The sequence below is a fragment of the Ruditapes philippinarum genome, unplaced genomic scaffold (assembly GCF_026571515.1).
Source record: "Ruditapes philippinarum isolate M1 unplaced genomic scaffold, ASM2657151v2 ctg1573_1_1_1_1, whole genome shotgun sequence".
Lineage (NCBI taxonomy): Eukaryota > Metazoa > Mollusca > Bivalvia > Venerida > Veneridae > Ruditapes > Ruditapes philippinarum.
This window is the reverse complement of record NW_026862214.1, coordinates 411683-434607: the sequence shown is the minus strand read 5'-3', so window position 1 is coordinate 434607 and position 22925 is coordinate 411683. Positions and strand designations below refer to the sequence as shown.

The 22925-nt window shown below is 33.9% G+C and overlaps 4 protein-coding genes across 6 annotated transcripts in view; all 4 read right to left on the bottom strand.

The window, feature by feature from the left end:
- Window positions 1–319: 319 nt before the first annotated feature.
- LOC132718300 (teneurin-3-like) lies at window positions 320–7319 on the bottom strand (the record flags this gene model as incomplete). The annotated part of the gene is given in 6 exon segments (XM_060701992.1): window positions 320–457; window positions 3319–3480; window positions 4033–4173; window positions 5311–5436; window positions 6483–6536; window positions 7224–7319. Coding segments are annotated over 6 exon segments (640 nt in total), but the record flags the coding sequence as incomplete, so codon positions are not given.
- A 3339-nt stretch (window positions 7320–10658) lies between these two features.
- LOC132718295 (spore coat protein SP65-like) lies at window positions 10659–16217 on the bottom strand. The gene is made up of 5 exons (XM_060701985.1): window positions 16188–16217; window positions 15135–15393; window positions 14000–14160; window positions 11999–12127; window positions 10659–10798 (listed from the first exon to the last, which is right to left on the bottom strand). Exons 1-5 carry the CDS (start codon window positions 16215–16217, stop codon window positions 10700–10702), a joined length of 678 nt encoding a protein of 225 aa, XP_060557968.1. The 3' UTR covers window positions 10659–10699.
- A 142-nt stretch (window positions 16218–16359) lies between these two features.
- On the bottom strand, window positions 16360–21161 carry LOC132718299 (IgGFc-binding protein-like). The gene is made up of 5 exons (XM_060701991.1): window positions 21032–21161; window positions 20569–20622; window positions 18424–19011; window positions 17481–18196; window positions 16360–16897 (listed from the first exon to the last, which is right to left on the bottom strand). Exons 2-5 carry the CDS (start codon window positions 20615–20617, stop codon window positions 16772–16774), a joined length of 1479 nt encoding a protein of 492 aa, XP_060557974.1. The 5' UTR covers window positions 20618–20622; window positions 21032–21161; the 3' UTR covers window positions 16360–16771.
- A 1277-nt stretch (window positions 21162–22438) lies between these two features.
- LOC132718298 (tenascin-like) overlaps window positions 22439–22925 on the bottom strand; it is a 47728-nt gene continuing 47241 nt past the window's right edge. For all 3 annotated transcript variants that reach the window (XM_060701988.1, XM_060701989.1, XM_060701990.1), the window contains one exon: window positions 22439–22585. In XM_060701988.1, the coding sequence (XP_060557971.1) occupies window positions 22487–22585 (99 nt within the window). In that variant the 3' untranslated portion in view covers window positions 22439–22486. The remainder of the gene's footprint in view (window positions 22586–22925) is intronic.

Genomic DNA, 22925 nt, shown 5'->3' with positions numbered 1-22925 from the left:
ATCTGTCTCACATATCTATATTTATTTAATAAATATACATTTACATTTATCTCCGTTTATCTCATTTTGTCATTCAGTTTTGCATTAAATTTCAACTACATGAAACGTTGATAAAACGGCCCCTGATGTCTTCCTCCACCAGGAAAGATGAAACGTCGCCATACGACATATACTGTGTCGGTGTGATGTAAAACTCAATCAAAACAAACAAAAATAAATACATCTACACATATCATATTTAAGTTACATAGATTTATCTCAATAATCTATATTAGCCCTGTAATCTCTTTCTTAAAATAAACAAAACAAAAATAAATACCTGTTGTTATTTGTTGATCACAATGCCGACCTTGCCATCCATGATTACAGTTACAATGATCTGAGCTGAAGCTATAATGTCCATGCTCGCAAACTCCGTGCACGCAATACGTATTGTGACACTGCACTGTGCCGCTTGCTGCAAAGTAAAAATTATATACAAAAAAAAACAAAAAAAACACTTTGTATTCAAATTTACGCAATTTTTTACGTTCTTTTAAAGTGTAACAAAAAGCAGAAAATATTTAAGATAATCATTTAACCGTTCCATAAGTAAGACATAAATAAAGACTATATACATGTTACTTAACTATACATGCGATGCCACAAGCAATGATTCAGTGTTACTTTTCCTGAATGCATTTTCTATATACTAACGGTGTTTCGTTTGGACAAGTGACTTTTTACTTAACGTACAATGTAACAATAGTAAAAAGGCAAGGGCACGATGGTACTTAGTTAAAAGCACACTGACCATAGCTTTCTCAAAAGCGGTGGGTCCATCGCATCGGTGGTGGAATATTCGTCGCAGAAGCGGTGGATAAGAATGTCAAATTGCTGTTGTCGATACGTTTATGACTGAATTTTTGTTTTATGTTTTAATGTTTACTGGAAACATCTAGTGAGGTAGGAGCCCACATGTGAACTTTTTCAGCTTATTAAACGCACACGGTTTAATTGCCATTTATACAAACATTTCTGTATAGTTTGACGAGGGGACGCCAATTTTGAATCAGTTTGGTTAAAACACGTACAAATGAGTGCAAAACAACTTCAAACGACTTTTAAATACAACGGCATCACATCGTGTGGATGATACAAAACAACCAATTTTTTGGAACTTTTGGAAATTTTTATTGCCTGTTTATAAAAGAATTGACAAAAAATGATTACAACGCAGACAGAGGTGTATTTAATTGCAACGCGATAGGCCCGATACCATTTATGCCTATGTTGAGGGCTTAACTTGACATAATGTACTTTTTAATTGAGAAAAACCGTTTTCTTTCTTTGACATCAGATAGACGTGTTTATTTGGTGTTTAAACAATACGATTATATATATACATATAGATGTCCGAGTTCCGCCATTGAAAATTCTTTAAGCCAGTATTATCATAGAATAGTCAACACGTTCAACCTGGGACTGAAAACGACCGTCAATTCCAGGTTCAACAAAGTTTCTGCCATACATACATATAAAACAGATACTCCTAAAGATAAAAAGAACATGATTTTTTGAATATGAAGAACAATCTTAGTTTTGAATGTCATTGTGTTATTTTATCATACTGAGAACACCAATTCATATAAATTTTATCTTTACAGCGGAAATTGTCTTAAAAATGGTATATTTTTAAAGAATTTAAAGTACCTCTGATGAAATTGAAAAAAAAAAGGTAAAAGAAATATTTGATGGAATTAAATGTTGTTTTTTTTTTGTTTTTTGTTTTTGTTTTTTTTTTGGAAAACATGACAAAAGAAAAAAAGATTTTTTAAACGTATACATTGTATATAAATTATTTGCCCCTGAAATAACACCAAACAAGTAAAAAAAAGCTAAATTCACGTGCAGAAAAATGAGCTCGGGAACCCCTAAGAATTTTCACTTGAAATATTTCTGTTATAATCTTCTAACATAATGCCAAGCCAACAGAGTAATTATTTAACATTTTTAATTATGTTTATATGTTTGGTGGCTGATTTGTGCCATTTCGTGTTTCGCCCCGGGACCCTGCCAAGCGAAAAGTCGAGAATTAACAAGTTAAAATGGCGGGGGCAAGGAGCAAAAACACGCTCATAAGCGGGGGGGGCAAAAAGTTAAGATTTAATTGTAATACGGCCGTGCCGCGAATCGAAATATTTATTGTTAAATGGCGCTAGTTAGCGTGCTGTTCGCATCCTCGCCAAAAAAAACTATTAATATTGCGGGACTGTGGAGCAAAAAGTTGAAGATTTTAAGAATAATTTGAAGCTTTGCAATCAAATCCACCCCGTCTGTGTTGTAATCATTTTTTTTCAATTCTTTTATAAACAAGTTATAACAATTTCCAAAAGTTCCAAAATATGGTTGTTTTGCGTAAGTATCATCCATACGATGTGATGCCGGTGAATCATGGGGTCGTTTTGCACACATTTGTACGTGTTTTTAACCAAAATTAAGCATAAGTGGCCACCTTTTGTCAAACTGCACAGAAGTTTTTGCATAAATGGCAATGAATTGCACCGTGTGCGTGTAATCAGTTGGAAGAATACATATGTAGGATGCTGTCTCACAAGGTGTTTCCAGTGAAACGTTAAACCATAAGATAAAATTCATTCATAAACTTACCGACAACAACAAACGGCCATTTTTATCCACCGCTTCTGCTCCGAATACTCAAACTCGCTGAGATCGATCTACGAAAGCTATGGCCAGTATAAAGTGTATGAAGTGTGTGAATGTGATGTGAAGTGTGTGAATGTAATGTGATGATGAAAACGCGGTGTGATGTCTATTTTACCATCTTTCCATCGCAATTTCACTATCGGACATTGTACCATCACGAGTGTTTACTATTGAAGTATCGTGCATCGGGGGCTATGGTAAACGAATGAGACACAACTGTCCAGACTAGACACCGATACTAGCAATATATTTCTTACATTCCATGAAACCTCGTGAACGGTTTGCAACCAGTTATTGTCTGTATTACTATAAATGACACCGGTACCTCTGATAAATGCGGTTGGACTCAGTGGTCTAGTATGTTGTGTTGTAATAATTTTGCTTAAAAGCCAGTGATCAATAGTTCAATTCCTGGATGGCATTTTTTGGATGCATTCGTTTTTGTTTTTGTTTTTTTTTTTTTTGGGGGGGGGGGGGGGGGGGGTGGTTGACAGCACATGCAAGAGGTATTGATGTATATTAAAATCTTCATCAATTCAAACAAATAATTATATCAGTTTAGATTTCGTAGGAAAACGTAGAAACAAATAAAGTTTATGAATAGTAACTCACATGAATATTGCATGGTACAGTGAGTTCCATGCCAACCTGCCTCACACTGACAACTATACCTAGTAGAAATACCAAAGAGACTAGTATGAAGATTATATTGTACACACTTCCCATGGCTGCCACAGTGTCCTTGACAATGGTCTTGAAGTTGAGACGTGGACGCTGAAATTATAGAAATATAATATTAGGGTTATTATAGTGGTATCTTCAAATTGACCTTATTATGACCTTATTATGATATAGGACCTTACAACCTAATGTGATATATTCTAGAAGAGTACTTGACAGCAAACATGTAAAATATTCAAATATTCTTATAACAATTCTTTTACTAAAATCTCGCCTCATATTTCAGCGTTATTCATTATTCCGAGTAATTTGGTTTAAACTATTTCAGGGACCGATTGTAAACATTAAATTGAAAGCAGTCTGACGTAATTGATACGCCCTCTTACATTATGGATTGACATTTTCTAGAACTTTTATAATTTGTTATGTATGATTAACAAGTGAGTACCTTGGAAAAAAACAGGCATTGGTATATATGTGTAAAAATCATCGAATTTAAACTACCGGTATATGTATTGGCGCTATGTTAATAACATCATATTCGAACATGTGTTTTGAATTTTCTTTTTGCTGGTTGTATTTGTGCATGTGCGTTTTGGTAGAAATGTTATTTCGAATTGGTTAGTTATCTACTATTTCACTAACTTGTATTTTCCAGTGTACAGTGCGAGCCGTGCCATCCTGAGTCACATTGACAAATATACCCATGACCAGTATGATGATGTACACAGTGTCCATGGCTACTGCATTTTGCATGGCACTCAGAAAGAGAGTATGCACCGGAAGCTGAAGATAAAGTGATTCTACATTGATATCATATGTATGCCTTTGAAGTCATATAAGTAACTCAAATAGTGGATGGAGAAAATTTGCGTATCATATAGCATTTTTTTTTTAAAAAGCGTGCGGCATTTGTGTAATGTACAAGTGCTATCCTATAAAGACATGGACAATCACTGTAATACAATTATTTTAGGCGTATACCTTTGCACAAGTGTATTTCCAACAAATTGAAGTAAAATAAGAAACATTACTTGAAGACAATATACATACACTCAATATAATAGCATTAATACTGAAATGAAGCGTGGAATAAGAATCACCTTATGAATCTTCGTAATTTTAGTACTTCTGGATCACTTGGGACAATTATTTTCTGACACGCAGTTACTAATTATTGAAAAAAAATTATAAACTGATTCTACTCTCCAAGAAAACATAAATGACATATCATTTTGATTTTATTGTGATATAATATAGACAATTCATGATTCGGATTAGAGTAGATTCGGACTGATTTATATTTGGATTGCATTAGATTCGGATTGCCTACACATACAGTACTGGTGACAAAGGTAAGTACATATTATAGCTCTACTTGGTTATTTTCATGGCATTTTGAATTTTAGAATTTGTTGTTGATAAATTTTAGGAAAATCCAAATAATGAGTAGGTTTGGATCGCTCTACATTCAGTAGAATATTCATGGCTTTCAAATGAGGTCATTCTGTAAACCTAATCCTCTGTGTTGTTAAATTGCAATACGAGTTTTCATAGATCGTCACATACTGAGTTTCGCATTGCCTTACATTCATACACATTGTGGCTATGCCGCCAATTTGTAATCTAGCAATATAAGAATTTGTCGCCAAACAATCAATTTTATACTGTTGTAAAAGTTAACACTAGATGTTTCATAATGAGCCAGATATTTTAAAAACGGATCAAAGAGACGTTTAAATGCATTTTCTACTACCGTTGTAATTAATATTATGTTTTAAGAACAAAAACAGTATCAACAAGCATAAAAATCAGTGTTCCAGGAAGGCAAACAAAGAAATAAGAAAATGATAGAATTATTAATCGGGCTTCTAGTATTGGCCGCCATATACTAAACAGTCGCAGTAAAATTCACGTAATTACCAATTATTTCGTGCGAACAGTCAGTCCCTTCCCATCCATGGTGACATTGGCACTTGTAAGTCGAAGCATGCACTTTTACACAATGTCCATGTTCACTACAGTGATGTTCACAAGTCTCAAGCCCATCTGAATGGCAACAATGCTTAACATTTATTTTCACGTTCCGGCAAGTATGTAACATATTTTCGCGACTCATTTTCAATTGATTCATATTTAAGATTCCTATTTACTAGACCTTCTTCAATGTGCAACACAGTGACATATTATTGTCACATTTACTATATGAGTGTTTTGGGGGCTTTTACTATATGAGTGTTTTATAGGCTTTTACTATATATGTGTTTTATGTGTTTTGGAGGCTTTTACTATATTTGTGATATGGAGGCTCGGTAAAATCTCAACGTGTACATATTTTATCAATGGCAATACATTTTCAGTTGTTAACAAACATTGTTATAAAACGTGACATTTCCTCATTCCTATTCCGTGTACTACTGATAGTTTTCCCGGTGGTGATTCTTTGAAGTGAAATGTTATCGGAGGCTGAGTTCAGTTCACGTTGCTCCCTATTTCTTTGTCCCCATATTTTATTTGGTAAATTTGTCTTTTCAAAAAAAACTTTACCTGCGGTGTCACATGACAGAACGGTCTTGGCAAACATTTTCAGATTCTTTTAACATTGTGTAATTATTTCTATTTTTGTTAGATTTATATCTTCCTATCATAAGTTTCTGGGTGGCGTTTCATGGAAAATCCTAGATCTAAAATATGTCTAGAAAAGACCAAAAACTGAGACATTTTTTTTTTGTTCAAAGAAAGTGTCCTAACTTATGACTATTGTGTGAGGACACTGTGAATAGCTATGGATATGAACATTAACACACGGCAGGTTGGAGTGCATGTCACTGTATTATTCTCAGGAAAATAGATTAAATAAAAGTCTAAAACTTTTACGTAAGATAAAAATACTTACTGAAAGTGTCTTATGTTAGTCATATAGTTTGTCATAAGTACTAGGACTTAGGATGTACTTCGGACTTTCTATGAAACATAGCCCTGTATTTAAACTTGTATTTTAATTATGTCAGATATAAATTAAATTTGGTGCGTGTACAGTACAAATTGTCCTAAACAAAATATACATTAAACTTGGTCCAAGAAAATAAACTTACGGCTGCCAGGAGCGGTGCACTGTTCAAAGTGTAGGAATATAATTAAAACAGACACTGTAAAAGAATAATGTCAATTTTAGTCATCTCTTTTTTAATGAAATGTTTAAATGTTTAAAGAATTTCAGAGAAATACCAAGTTGAGTCTCACTATTTAAACAACCATTAGAGTTAAAGACCAGAACATTTGATTTTTTCATGTAAGGAAGCTATGCACTTAGCTTATGAAAAGCCGGTGCTTCCACATAGTTGCCCGTTTGCGCCTGAAATAATGCACGGAGGGCCACCTGATGTGTTTTTTTTTTTTTTTTTTTTTTCACAAGTAAAGCTAGAAAGTCGCCATGTGACCTTAACTGTCTCTGTGCGACGTAAAACCGAACTTATATAAACAAGATCGAAAAATGTGCAGGCAGATTTAACGGTAGTCTTATCATCCAGACGTTTAACTCATGTCACCCAGTTGTGTGACTTTAACTTAGAGAACTGTCTATAACGTTCATATCATCTAAATGGCAGTCGTTTTCAATGCATCCGTGTTGGAAAACTACCATCCGACCTAACGTAAAATTGTTGTTTTCTTTCCATCTCAAGCAAAACAAACAAAGACACATCGAAATAATATAACTCTAATGTATATCATGTAGCAAAAATGAGAAAAACGGACTCGTATGAAACATATTGTGGCCTTAAATAGTAACATGCAAATTTATTTTTCAATTATTATATAAACACAAAGGTTTTTACCTTGGAGTAGAGGAACCATTGTTGCACTGATTTTGTAATCAGATAATACTTAGAAGCCTGTAGACGGTTTGCGACAAGGTAGCGTCGTAATTGAACGACCCTAGATAAGGAAAAAATCGTGACGTTTGTAGAGTTACTAGGTTAATATCATCGTATAGGGACATATAGTTTTAAACAACTACAGTACCGCGTTATATGTCCAAAACTTTTTTAATATCATTTTCAAAATGCATTGACTTATTTTGATATTTTACAATCGCAACTACTCGGCCATTTCCGTTAGTCTTCGGATAATGACCTTGAACACAATAGTATGAATACACAGAACGGATGCGGTATTTCGGTCTAACCTACGCTAAGAAATTTAACATGTAAACGAATTGTAATTTAATGCTGGGAGTTGTTGACAAGTTTATTTCCAATATATGTAGTAAAAGTCTACCTGAAATAAGTGAATTCATAGGTACAACAGCAAACTTTACATTATCTATATATCTATTATGGTTGTAGAAACCGAAAGTACAAAAAAACCTACCTGTTGACATTTAGTCGGATTTGTTAAAAACTGTACATCAGTGGGCGTACTTAAATTACAAATTGTTGTCAGACATACTTTCAATCATAAGAATACCGAAACAGACATTACTTTTCTTTTGGATGTCAAATGTATATATTCGTTTTACATTATCTTTGCTTCTGTTTACATCTGAAACCACGTGATAGAACTACTTTCAATCCGTTTTGTTTTCGAGGTTATTATAGATAATTGGCGAGGCAGTTCCGAATCTGATATTTTAAAGGAACAATATAAAATATCTAAATTTAATTTATATCTATACATAATATATTTTGATGCCGTTTGGTTGGAAGCTATAAGATTATCCGAATCCAAAGTGTAAAAAAAAATATTTTATTCAAGTTGCAAAATGTGTCGACTGATTGCTCCAGGCGTTTTTCTATTACGGAACAGTTTAACAGATCACGGAGTCTGCAATTGTCAATAATTTTTCAAGTACTTCTGGAAGAAAAGGGATGTCCCCCAAGGAAATTCATGAAGACTTCATGGATAGACTTCGGGAGGAGTCCCCTTCCTATAGCACTGTAAAAATATGCGAAGCATTGGTAGGGAAGTGGGTATAAGCTTTGGGTCAGTTCAGGCAATTCTGACTATGGCATGTCAAAGGTTTCGCTAGATGGGTCCCTAGACAGTTAGCTGACGTCCAAAAACGGACCAGGCTTGACATTTTAAGATATGTTTAGCCTCGCTACGAGGATGATCCTTATTTTTTCTACCGGATCGTACCTCAGGATGAAACATGGGTCCATCACTTCGATCAAGAATCCAAAAACAGAGCATGCAGTGGAAGCACCCTGGCCGCAAGGTCGTTCCATAAACGGTACGTACTATGCTGACGAATTGAGACGTCAAGAAATCGCGCGTAAAAGGAGGGGCAAGCTGACTCGAGGCGTTCTGCTCCTGCACGGCAATGCGCCAGCTCAAACATCCAAAGTTGCGATGGCTGCTGCAACTGACTGCGGCTTTGAAATTCTTCCCTATCCAGCATATTCTCCGGGCTTGGCCCCCTCCGACTTCTATCTGTTTCCGAAACTGAAGACCGAGCTTCGTGGTAGACGTTTTGGAAGCAATGAAGGTGTCAAGGAGGCTGACTATGAGTTCTTTGACGACCAAAATAGAGAGTTCTATTTGAAGAGTTAAACAAGTTGGAGCACAGGTGGGTAAAGTGCATTGATTTAGAGGGCGATTATATTGAAAGGTAAGACCTTAAGTTGGGTTCTTTGACTATCGGAAGTATATCAGGCCAAGAAAGTTTTGATCAATCCACGTAAGGTAGTAGAAACCGAAAGTACAAAAGGCCGATTTTTCGTAATTGAATTCGGAGTTTCTGCTTATTTCAAGGGCAAACCAAGCCCAGACAAGAGCTTTAAGTTGACTTCCGTTTAACTGATGGTGCAAATATTTAAGAATTGGAAATGAGTAGTTTAGTTTTTTATATAGTTCAATTAAACCTAAGCCGACTTTCCTCCTTTCTAATGGCGTATTTTGAAGAACGTACATTGTCTGTACTTTAACTGAATAATTTACTGAATAATTGAAACTCACAAGTTAAATTGAATTCCTTGAAAAAAGAGATGCAAAAACACATTAATAAAAAAGATTTGTCAGACTTTCTATACACTGTATTAAAAGAAAGACATTGCAAAGCTCAAAACGTAATATTTATAAAAAAATACCAAAAATAACATTAGGACAAAGACTGACTTAAATGAAATGTATACATAAACTTAATCTCATTTCCCGTTATGGACCACGTTTGATAAGAGACTATCCCCCTGCCCCTCTACGTTCTCTTAAGGCAGTACACGCATGCTCCACAAAATGATATCTATCTAAGAGAGTAACAAGAATTCATGTTAATCAAAGGGCTGCAAGCTCTGTGGTATTTTCTGATCTTTGCAATCTAAATCGTACTGTATATCTGTATGTATTTTCCTGTAAAAGTTTATTTTAATGAACTATAATTCATCTTACAGGGAACCGAGATGCAGCGACTTTTGAATTTGAGTTTGATACATACGGAATTTTGCATGACTAGAGTTGCATCAAAAACCATTTATGTTCATTTTTTATGACAAGCCCACTTTATCCTTGCATATCGTGGCTACTTCCTTAAAAAAGACACTTAAAAAATAGTTGCCTCGACTGGGATTTAAACGCAAGACCTCTCACATCTTAAACGAGCGCGTTACCCCTGCACCACGGGGAAGTTATACGAAGACAGCTTGACTTAAATCAAATTATTCTAAATTTAGAATTTACATTTCAGGTTTGTAATCCTTATTAATTTCGTGGTGTTTTGTTCACGATAAACTTGTTGTTTAACACTGATGTAAATAATTTAGGGAAAAAACAGTCAAACAAGTATATATTCCACTACTCGACAGTCAGATTTGTGTTATACGCTCTGAAGTATTCGGTAATTGTCATCGCTAAAATAAGCATTTTCATTGATTAAAATGATATTCATCCGCGTAATTTGTGATTGTGCATTTAATGACAATTCTATAAGCCAACGCTACTTTTAAACTTTGAATGCAGTGTAATTTGTTGGATACAAAATAAAAATGTTTCTTTCTTTTGCATCTCTAGTTTTAGCTGTTTTGAAAACTACTTGTTACGTTTGTCGTGAAATTCTGTGCCAGAGATTGAATGTCAGCATTGTATTTCCTTATCTGCGATCGAAAAATACAAAAAGGACGTAATGTATTGTAACTGATTAGCAAAAATAATATTGAACCTTTCTGTAATTCTATTAAGTATAATTCGTATAAAAAGAAGTGCTGGTGTAAAATATAATAATATCATTTAAGTAAGAGAACTATAATAAAAAATAAATACAAAAATACGTGCTTCATTCTCGTATTTTATTTCAAGTAAAACAAACTGTGTGTTGTGTCTATGATATCGTAAAATACATATTTGGATTTTGTGTGTTACTTCCACCAAGGTGTAACTCGGCAATAAAAGGTGTTTGTCCGCAGATCTGTACTGCCACCTTGGAAAAAAAGATCATATAATTTTATTGCTGTGCATTTATACTCTATTATCTCTATATATCATCACAAAAACCTAAGACAAGACACTGACCCATAGCATCAATGCATCCTCTTTGGTCCTTTGACTTGTTTAAATTGGACTGCTTCAAATGTGTTACCCTTATAGGCACATGAGGATCCAGAGGAGTGTTGTGGCGTGCTATGGTTTCCTTTGTAAAAGTGTTATTATAAAAACAATTGGAGAAATATTGATAGTTTAGTTTCGGTGCAAGTTATAGTTGCCATTCTAGAAGTATTATAAATCCATTGGGGAAAGTCTGTGTAGCTTTGTCACGTGGCACACTATAGTGCCATTATAAAATTATTTAAAACCAATTTGAGAAGTACATGTGTATAGGTAGCTATGTTAGGTGGTTGCTATAGTTGCGATGATAAAAGTACATGTATTATAAATTTATTTGAGAAGTATGGGTAGTTGTGTCTGATGTTGTGCTATAAGTGCCATTATAAAATTATTTTGAATCAATTTGAGAAATCGCATGTGTATAGGTAGCTATGCCCGGTGATGTACTGGTAGCTATGCCTGGTGATGTAAAGGTAGCTATGCCTGGAAATGTATAGGTAGCTATATGCCTGGTGATGTGCTATAAGTGTCATTATAACAGTATTTCAAATCAATTTGAGAAGTATGTGCTTTTGTTTTGAATCAACTTTCTCTATGATAATATAATTTAGGGTCACATGATATGAGTATATTTTCTTGCTTTTGTGTTACTGTTGTTGTTGGTGGTGGTGTTGTTGTTGTTGCTTTGTTATTCCTAATAAGATACGACGGATGAATGATATCTAATTACCTCAAGAGGCGTCCGTGTTGATTGGTTAAAGTCGTTGACTTCAAACTGTCTGTCTTTTTACGCTATTGGTTCGAATCCCGAGAGTGATTTACGGTCCGTTCATGTGTGAAAGCTATCTAGTTTGCTTACGGTATGTCGATGATGCTACTCCGATGCCCATTCGTGCCTTAAAATGAACGGAGGACAACTGAGCAGTAAATCTGGGATAACACCATATTACCAAAGCTGTGTTGGTGCGACGTAAATTCCACCTAAAAATATTTTACATGAACTTGTTTTACTTCACAATGCTTCAATTGTTTTAAATAGTTTTAGGTAACTGTATTATATTATGTGGTAACATACCTTGAAACCATCACCGGTGCAACCTAGAAATATTCCAGACAAACTCCCTATCGATGAATACTGGCCATGATCGAAGGCAGCAATCGGTGTGTAGTTAGGTATGGCATTTGAACTACATGCAGACATAACCTGTATTATTATATAACAACATTGTTTGTGTTAGGCATGGCATTTGAACTACATGCAGACGTAACCTGTATCATTATATAACAACATTGTTTTTGTTAGGCATGACATTTGAACTACATGCAGACATAACCTGTATTATTATATAACAACATTGTTTGTGTTAGGCATGACATTTGAACTACATGCAGACGTAACCTGTATCATTATATAACAACATTGTTTTTGTTAGGCATGGCATTTGAACTACATGCAGACGTAACCTGTATCATTATATAACAACATTGGTTGTGTTAGGCATGACATTTGAACTACATGCAGACATAACCTGTATTATTATATAACAACATTGTTTGTGTTAGGTATGACATTTGAACTACATGCAGTCATAACATGTATCATTATATAACAACATTGTTTGTGTTAGGTATGACATTTGAACTACATGCAGACATAACCTGTATTATTATATAACAACATTGTTTGTGTTAGGCATGGCATTTGAACTACATGCAGACATAACCTGTATTATTATATAACAACATTGTTTGTGTGAGGCATGGCATTTGAACTACATGCAGACATAACCTGTTTTATTATATAACAACATTGTTTGTGTTAGGCATGGCATTTGAACTACATGCAGACATAACCTGTATCATTTATATAACAACATTGTTTGTGTTAGGCATGGCATTTGAACTACATGCAGACATAACCTGTATTATTATATAACAACATTGTTTGTGTGAGGCATGGCATTTGAACTACATGCAGACATAACCTGTATTATTATATAACAACATTATCTGTGTTAGGCATGGCATCTGAACTACATGCAGACATAACCTGTATCATTATATAACAACATTGTTTGTGTTAGGCATGGCATTTGAACTACATGCAGACATAACCTGTATTATTATATAACAACATTGTTTGTGTTAGGCATGGCATTTGAACTACATGCATACATAACCTGTGTTATTAAATAACGATTGTGTTTGTTTTCTAGAGTATGACATTAGAACTAATTCATGCAGATATAACCTACTAGTATGCCATAAAACTACAATATTTTTGTGTATTACGGTTTGGGAATGAAACTAGTAACCTTATAATATGTCATTAAACAGATATTGTTTGTGTGAATGGTATGTTATTTAAACTTTTCGTGCAGACATAACTAAATAGTATAGTATATCATTTAACCAGAACATTATTTGTACGGTCGTGTGGTATGACATTTTACCTACATTATATGGACATTCCAGCTTGTATATTATCAAAAAGCAATAATGTTTTGAAATAAGGCATGACATTTGAACTTTACATGCAGATATAACCTACCAGTGTATAACTAAATATCAGAGGTGTTTGTGTAGTAAGGTATAACATTTGAAAAAGTACACCCAGACATAACCTGTCTTGTCAAAAAGTGACTATATATTCAGACATTATCTGTATTGTCAAATAGCGGTTAGGTACGGCATGTGAATTATTATAGAAATTCGTCATAGCCATATGATCTTGGCAGTGTTTGTACAACGTAAAACCAAACAAACAAACAAAAAACTCCTCGTTACATTCTTAAATGTTTCCGCGGCAAGGTTTGATTTTGCAAATTCTAGAAAACTTATTTTGTGTTTATTTTTCTGGCATTCATGTCTAAACAGATTGATTTGACGATGATTCTTAAATATTAAAAAAATCAAAACATTACATAACACCTTAAAACATTCTTGTCAACTTAAAAGTTAACTGTCTGATAATGTCAGAACACAATCAATTACTGTTTTATTCAATCATGCAATTACATGAATGAAATGAAAAAAGGTAAATCTGCAACGGACATCTGAAGTATAAAGTACCTACATTAGAGCCCTGTTTCCATAGCGCTGGACTTTGTGTTACTGAACAGTCTGTAAGAAGCAACGCCTCGTGAGAGGTATGGACCCCAGGAGAACACTCAATCGCATTTTGGAGAGAAACGGAAGTCTGTTGTGCGATTGCGCTGAGGGTGTCCACGGTAATTGCTGGTATAAAGATAAAAAACAACATTACAGAGATTACATAGACATTTACAAGAAATCGTAAAGTAAATTGAAATTAACACTGGCGTTTTTAAAGTGTAAATATATAAATGTTTATGCACTATAAGAAAGCATGTCTCCGAGGATCATCGCGCTCTACTTTTCTTAGTACTTAATTAACTCACATAGGACCTACACTAAATGACCTTGACATTTACCCCTTTGATTGGTAACCTGAATTCATTAATAAATATCCTCATATAAAGTTTTATTGTAATAACATTGTTAGCATTGAAGCTATTTTCTATGGACAGACATTTAATCAATCAAACCTGTTGAACCGACGCCCACGTCGTTTTCGTTTTTAGCTCGACTATTCACAAAGAAACAGTAGAGCAATTGAAGTCACCTGAGCATCGGCGTAAACACTTCTGTTAAAGTTTTTGTTATACCTCAATTATTTACAAAGTCCATTGACATTTGGCTTTGAAACTTTGCACACTTGTTCAACATCATTACCCCAGCCTGTAATACCTCAAATATTTTCAAAGTCCATTTATATATGGCTTTGAAATTGTGCACATTTGTTAATCATTATAAACCCAACTTTTAGACAGGAGGAGGTAACTTTATCAAGCATTCTGACAGAATTATGCCTCTTTTTGAGTTAAAATTGATGTTTAAGTTTTTGTAATAACTCAAATATGTCCATCGACATATGGCTTTGAAACTTTGCACATTTGTTCAACATTATGACCCCAACCTGTTGATAACTCAGAAAATTTTACATTATCAAGGCTCTTTTACTATCAGGCACTAAGAACAGCTCTTGTTTTATCAACTAGTGGACCTGAAAATAAATTTGGCGCTTTAAATACTCAAACTAATACTTGCAAATGTTAAACTGATAAATTCCACAGGAGGTAAAAATGGAAATAAAATTCTATGGCTGAAAAATTCTAGCTTTTTATACGAACCAGTAGTTTGATTTTGTGGAGTGTTTGTTGAAGATATATGAGCCACGGACAAAGTAGCTACAGCAGGAGATGTCGCTGATGCAGGTGGTAATGTCGTTTGCTTTGTCGTCGTTGTTTGGGTTGTTGTTGTTGTTTTTGATGGTGTCGGCGTTGTTGTTGTCAGTGTTGTTGCTGCTGGCGCGGTTGTGTCAGTTTTTGTTGTAGATAAATTCGGGTTACTTGCTATGTGATTTAAAATAGAAATGTTATGATTTTTTAGCTAAAATACAGAAAGCGAATCCATAGCGATTACTTAGATCAATATTCAATCTTCATGTGTATACGTGTGAAATATACCTATGAATTGTATTAAGACACTGAATCTGGACGTAAATTTTAAAACGTAACGTATTAAATCATGATTTTAGACGATGACACAATATTTTTGTTTCACATGGACTAATTTCACATTTGCTGAAAGATAATAAGTTTTTTCATGTAAGTTAGATATAACTTACAAAAGCCTTTAGAAAATTCATGAATGAACCTTGCTCAAATTGGTGACGTTGGTCTCCTTTTACAAACTCTAAACATGACTGTACTCTTCTTCAGAACAAAAACGTAAGAAAAAAAATTTGGTGTGTACAAATGGGATAGTCCTACCCCTTTCCTGTGTGCTACTTCTAAACGATTTCTAAAAAAAATACTAAACGGGCTTTTAAGATATAGGTATACATGTTTGAATATTTTACTGTTATATACAGATGATTTAGTAATTCTTTCTAAAACAAAAATATGACTATGACTTAAGACAGTTTATTGGTTGTTGATTTTTAAACGTAAATGTGTAAAACCATAATTTTTGACGTTGACACTAGAATATGACTGTTTTACAAATACAAAGGTAAAATGGAGAAATACATGGAAATGATTTTACACAGTCCTCGTCAATTTAACCGTCCCCGTCATCGTCTGAAAATGCAAACAAAATAACCTTTATTTACATGTTTGAATACTCAAATTCTTTATTAGAATCACAGGATTAATAGTTTGAATTTAGATTCTCATACATACAGTAACTTGGAATCTTATTGCTTTTAACATTGTTTATTTATTAAAACGCTGTTTTAATTTAACTTGCGAATAATATTAACTTCGCGAAGTTATTTTTTTTACTTAAAACTACTGAAGAATTTTTGTTTAATTGGTTACATTAACCGTTATGTGAATATTTTACATCGTCGTACATGTATATACATTCAATCAGGAATGTAATATTTTCGATCCGTGGCATTTGGTTGTGCTAGTGCTTTTTTAGTTCATGCAGGCTTTGTTTCCTCTGATCCCTTTTTAAAATTACATTTTATTTAGTTCCGCCCATTGACACGCGTTCTTTTATTTGGGGACCATACGCCGCTTTTCATGGAATGACACTAACGTGTCACATTGAATATTCCATGATAACCGCCCTATGAACACGTTTCAAAATTCCAAATTTTACCAGTTCATGTAAAATGTTGAATTTTGCTTAAGTCGGTGTTAAGGGGCGTTGACAGTAACTTGCACTTTGCATTACCGTCCATGAACAGGCTCAATCAAACCGAACCTGCAACATTTACAATTTTGTCGTTTTGGACTTTCTTTAGGGATTATTTTATTCACTCTATTTTAAAAGATAAGGGAAAAAGTTCACCAATGTTGTCTGGGCAAATTTCTTCATCTATCGTGTTATCACAATCGTTGTCGATACCATCTCCAGGGACACTTACTGTAGGGGTGCAATTCTAAAAAGGGTAATACTCGTGAGGTTTGTGCTATATCAATACCACATAAAAGAAGTAATTTTAGTGTAACATGTGAAGTCTTTACATTTATACATTATGTACAGTAACGCTATTGCCCTATGACACCGCATTTCACATGTACAATGTAGGATCCTTTAAAACACCATGCAAACTTGCGTTATTATTCCGTTGAAATACAGTTACAATAGTACACATACTATCTTACATAAAAATGTTCCTCTTTTGTAGATTTTTTTGGAAAACTGATACTAATTTTTGACGTAAATTTCCTTTAAAAGTTGTTTTTTGTTTGTTTGTTTCATTTTACGCCTTTTTCCAACAGTATTTCAGTCATATAGGCGGGTAGTTTCCTAACCATCGTTCCTGGAGAGTTACATCAGTACTAGACTTCCTTCCTCCGGGCTTAACTACCAAAGCATCTCCCGGGGATCGAACGCTAGCCAGAGAGGTAACTGGATTAGAAGTCACCATACTAACCCCTCGACCACGGAGGCGGTCCTTTATAAGTTGGATGCAAAGACAAGAATATTGATAATATAAAAAAATTGGACTGACAACTTACTGAATATATCACAGCCGTTCTCATGCCGACCGGGAATCCATATGACTCGTGATAGGCGTGACCATATAGGTATCCTGCAAATGTTGCTAACGGGTTCAAATGATGAACTTTATGCGCACCGTGTGACAGAGTGATGTACGAGCCGACCATATTTGAATATGGTATATCAGTCCACGTTGTTTGAGGAAACATTTTACCGTTCAACAGAAGTCCTAAAATATCTGATTTCTTTAGAACAATCATGAGTTCGTTCTTGTACCTAAATGTTGGGCCGTATTCAGGATGGGAATATTCAGGTGAAGAAAATGTGTAGTCTGATCCAAACTGTTCACATGGCGTTATAATCATCATTGAAGGATCCGCAGACTCCGTAGCTAGCTGCTGACTTTTTACAAACTGTGCCATCATCACTGGTTTAGACGAGACAATATAATTGTAGTGGTCCGAAGGTAGTTCAAATGTTACTAAACCTCCTTTATTCAAGTGAAATAATAATTTTCCTGTGACATTGATAACTGTGTTATCTTCACGTGCGACTACTTTAAACACATCACCAACTGTTCGACGTGGAATGGGAGCAGTAACAAACTTTTTCCCCCATCTATCTGATGGAAGAAGTTGTTCAACAAGATGGTCCGCGAATGGCCCCTTACCAATATTGGTTCTTAAGTTTCCACTGAAGGCTGCGACAGGTTTGTTAGTTTCTATATGAGTACCTAAGGCGAGAACGTATATTGTGATTGTATGAAATAACATTCCGATCTATTTTCGTATTTCTAACATAATATTACTCCAGTCATTACATACATTTACATGTACGAGTTTCGGACTTATCTTAATAAAATATTCGATAAAAAATATCAGCAAAGAATGATTGGTATTCTATTGGATAATTCAAAACGTATCTGTTCATTTGCATGACTTTTTTATAAAGCATTTTTACCTGTCAGGTCACCAGTGATCTGCAACTGAAGTGTATCATATTTATGTAACTGTACGTTGATAACATCTCCAGAGTGATATGTTTTTCCCTCAAATGTAACGTCTACATTTCCATTTCCGGCTGGTAAAGTTATTTTCACAGTTGTGAAATCATCTGTGCATGCTATTCCAAGTTCAGATTTAATGCTCGCCGGACTATATGTCATCGCGTAATAATCAGTTCCGAGTGTGTCAACTGGTAAGCCAAGATATACGTCATTTGACAGTGTCTCTTTGTTCGCCCCGTAACATGCTATCTCCCCATCGGCTTGAATACGGATGGCTTTTGAGGATATTGAACTTCCGGTCATTCGGAACGCGCTGTCAACTAATGTTTTATGAACTTGTCCGTCTGTTATCGTAAATGACTGGTTAACTTGTGGAAAAGAAGACTTTGGTGAAGTAACATGCACATTGACAGATTTTTTCTCTTGCGTGACGCAATAAAGTTCTAATGGAAAATCTTGTTGACCTAAATGCTGGTTTTCCATGAACATCAAAACAAACTCAGTACCTTTGTTGTCAGGAGGGGTTGTCGTTATGGCGGAAACTGTAAGATACTAGTAGATCAAATGGCAATTTTCCTTATTGATTGTCTATGATATAATTATTGTTCAAAAGGAAACCCAAACTCTTTTTTAAAAAGTACCGTGTAATTACATTTTTATGCACTCTAGAATAAAAAATGTTTAACAAAATGGGAGATAAATAGTTTACTTTAACGTCCAGTCCGAGTTCAGAAACAATGTGGCCAGTCGGGGTTCAGAAACAATGTGGGATCAAGCAGAATACATTATTTTTACATAGACTAATTTCACATTTGCTAAATGAAAATAATTGTGTGTATGTTAGATATAACTTACAAAAGCCTTTAGAAAATTCGTGAATGAAACTGGTAAAACTTGGTGTCATTGGTCTACTTTTACAAGCTCTAAAAGTCACCTTTATAAAAAAAAAATACATTTTGACTTACTGTTTGTAATATTTTTGTACATTTTTATTTCTGTTTTTAATATGCAAACTTCAAAAACGTCTGATCCCTTTAGAAAAATGTCAGTTTGGTTTGATTTCTCCTAGTACTAGTGTTTCTCGTAAAAAGAATGTGCGCATCTTAATTTAATTCACTCCAAACTTAGTGCATCAAAGTTCGTAGTAATTTTAAAAAAAAAGACCAATATTTTGGGAAAAATAGCATTGAAAACCTAATAAATGAGAGTGCAGACTCGGCTTTGTTGCTTTTTTTTATGCGATTCAATGATAGGTGTAACGCCCTTAGTTAAGGCTTTAACAATATTCAATCTTATTAAGTATACAAAAATATTGGAATCAATGCTCCTGAAGGACCAAAGCAATATAAAAACACTGAGATGACACAAGACTGACATAGGAATATATATTTCAATAATGAATGCTGACACTTATCAATTTTTTTAAGGCATTGAAAATGAACCTCGATTCAACCATCAATCACAGCGGATGCACGTTTGTGTAAAGACCTGTGAAGTAAAGATCTCAAAGCACAATTTAATACAAGTCTTTATCTTGGTGACCTGTACGACCTGTACTGGATCAAATATAGAATATACATGTATTATAAAAAGTCCCACTTTTGACTCTAATCTGTTATAACAATGTTGTTGAGAAGTATTTCGAATTAAAGTCACATTATATCTTCCAAGTGTAAGTGTGCACAAGTGAAAGTCAAAATTATTTTACTTTATGCCATAATTTTGTTAAAATTACGAAACTAATAAATAATCCAGGTGATCCACGGACATTTCTGTGAATATCGTCGAAATGTATTTTAATAACCTTCAATTTTTAAAATGATGTTGTTTTATATTTTATCCTCAATATTAATCATTATCAATTATTGTTCTAACAGTCAATCACTTGAACTTTGTTACTAATTTGAATCAACTTGACAGCGAAAAAATATGAGCACAATGTCACTTTAAGATGTTAGAAAATATAACATGATTGTTCTGATCAATTCATTTTCAAAGACACTAGCATAACTAAAAATAAATACATTTTGTTAATTGAAATCAATTGGTAATTCTAAATCGGTTTTCTTGTATTGCTTACTTTCAGTAAAACAGCTCACCTGATCCGACAATACCTACAAAACACACAATTAGTTCCAACACTTTCATTGTTACTGTAATGAACAATGGTAAAGTTTTGTAATACACTCATAACTTACCTTTAAATAACTGAAAATTTATAATGCTGCACATTTGAAATGTTAGTTTTTAATGGACAATCGTAAGATGTATATTATTTATATGCAAGGCTTCTGCGAATTGTAAATTCATTTTTTAATCATTTTGATGTTACAAATTATAAATTTGCCGTATAAAGAGTAAAAGAAATCATTATAACTGACAGAACAATCAAGGACTTCTTACCCATTAACGCTATTGTTACAGATATATAAACATCATTATGCTAAAACTACGGCAAAAACTTTATGTGTCTAAAGAATAGCAACATATTAAGATAAAATTATTGTAAAAAAAATAGGTAAAACAGGGGATTAAAGAAGATGGAAAATGCATCAAGCTTACCAACAGGAATATTAATGCAGTGTGGCCATTTAAATAGTTAATACATTAAATTGAGTTCCGTGTTCTTTCGTCTCTTAACACAAACTTTATGAAATGTTAAAAAAAACTTTGATGGGAAAATATAACTACTGATTTGTTGAATGCGACGCATAAAGTAGCATTCGTGTCTTATCACTAAGTGGACACGAACGAGGTAACATTCCTACGATATAAACACAGCGGAAATAAGAAAATTGTCCGTTTTGTTAAGAATGAACCTAGACATATTTGCATATACGCCATTACTATATTATACATATATGTACATCTAAAGCCTTTGGTGAAAATATTATTTTTAGATCGACTATTCGAAGAATAGAGAGAGCTATTATACTCGCTTAGGTGTCGCCGTCACACATTGATTTAGTTTTACCAGCTAGTTGGAATACACTTGTTCTCTCCAAATGTCTAACATGTCCAAACTCCGAGTTACTATTTTACAGAGTTATGCCCATTTCTTTATTACTATTGTTAGATGAAATGATATTCAATTTTGTTTAAGTTTTCCCTGTCTTAAGAAAAACTGCATATATTAATTTTCAATCTATCGGTGGCAACAGACACCGGGAGTTGTGATATTTTACGAGAACACGAAGAATTTTTTAATCTTTTAAAAATATTATGGTTATGATATGCACTGACGCAGACATCTAGCCGAAACCAAACGGTTTCAATAAATATTAAATATATAAATAACACAGGTTCGTGGGTAACATCACCCCAAGGAAATCCTGTTACCCGAAATGTTAGTTATCTAAATACAACGAACAGATACTGTTATGTACTGACAATTTCAACTAAACACAACCGTAACAAAATAGAACCAAGAGTAAAAACAACTCAACTATCCTTGCCTTGCAAGTTGTAACTGTAGTTGAGACGTTGTTCTTCTTTGAGCAAATGATGATATCTACCAATTTATCAACATACAATAAGCTGTGTTTCATTTAGAACTTCAACCGCAAGCCAATTTATACGGTTATGAACTGTTAAATCTGACCCCATTCAGAACATTTTCCATTACTTTTGTGCTATAGCTCCACCAAGAAACACTTTTTGACAATGTAAAAATAACAATATCCTACATCTGAATAGTGTTTTAGATATGTCTACCAAATTTGTCATGTTTCAGTGATTAAATTATCCTTGGTTGCTTCTTTAATCGTCTTCATGTACTTTTTTGACATGCAAAAACTTAAGGATGTTTACATTTTGACCATTCAACCAAAAGATGTTAACCATGCAAAACGCTATCTAGGTTGCAAACATCTAAATTTACCGGATATCATAGTCACTCTATAAATGTCAAAACAAATTTCTAAAAGATATTTCACTTCATTTATGATTCAAAAATAACAAATACATGTGCTTTCGTCTCAACAGTTTATTTTCGATATAACAGAGCGTCTGATTTGTCTACGATATTGTAAAATACATATTTGGATTCTGTGTGTTACTACCACCAAGGTGAAGCTCGGCAATGTAAGGTGTTTGTCCGCAAGTCTGTACTACCATCTTGAAAACAAACAAATAGTATCATTTTGTTAATAATCATTCATTCTCAAACTTCTCAAAATTCTCAAATACTTGACCATCTTTATAGATATGAACACAAAACACCAACAGATGCCGACGGTGTATCTCATTCATTATTTTGTTATGTTGGACAGCTTCTTATGTTTTACCTTTAAGGCACATGAAAGTTTGGGGAGTTTCGTGACACAATATATATCTTTCAATTGATGTACGAAAAGAGTGTTTGATCTTTTTTATATCAACATCAAACATTGATCCTGTATGAAGTGCTACCTTTTCTTAGAACTTTCTATTGATATCGACCTAGACTAAAGTGGAG

Excerpts from the sequence above, each read along its gene's own strand:
- LOC132718299 (XM_060701991.1), bottom strand. The coding sequence starts at position 20,617 with ATGAAAGTGTTGGAACTAATTGTGTGTTTTGTAGGTATTGTCGGATCA. Across the intron at positions 19,012-20,568 it reads TGTAGGTATTGTCGGATCAG|TTTCCGCCATAACGACAACC; the intron begins GTGAGCTGTTTT and ends AGTATCTTACAG. Across the intron at positions 18,197-18,423 it reads GATCACTGGTGACCTGACAG|GTACTCATATAGAAACTAAC; the intron begins GTAAAAATGCTT and ends TTCTCGCCTTAG.
- LOC132718295 (XM_060701985.1), bottom strand. The coding sequence starts at position 16,217 with ATGTTAAAAGCAATAAGATTCCAAGTTACT. Across the intron at positions 15,394-16,187 it reads CAATAAGATTCCAAGTTACT|CTAAAAAATCATAACATTTC; the intron begins GTATGTATGAGA and ends TCTGTATTTTAG. Across the intron at positions 10,799-11,998 it reads GCACCGGTGATGGTTTCAAG|GTGGCAGTACAGATCTGCGG; the intron begins GTATGTTACCAC and ends TTTTTTTCCAAG.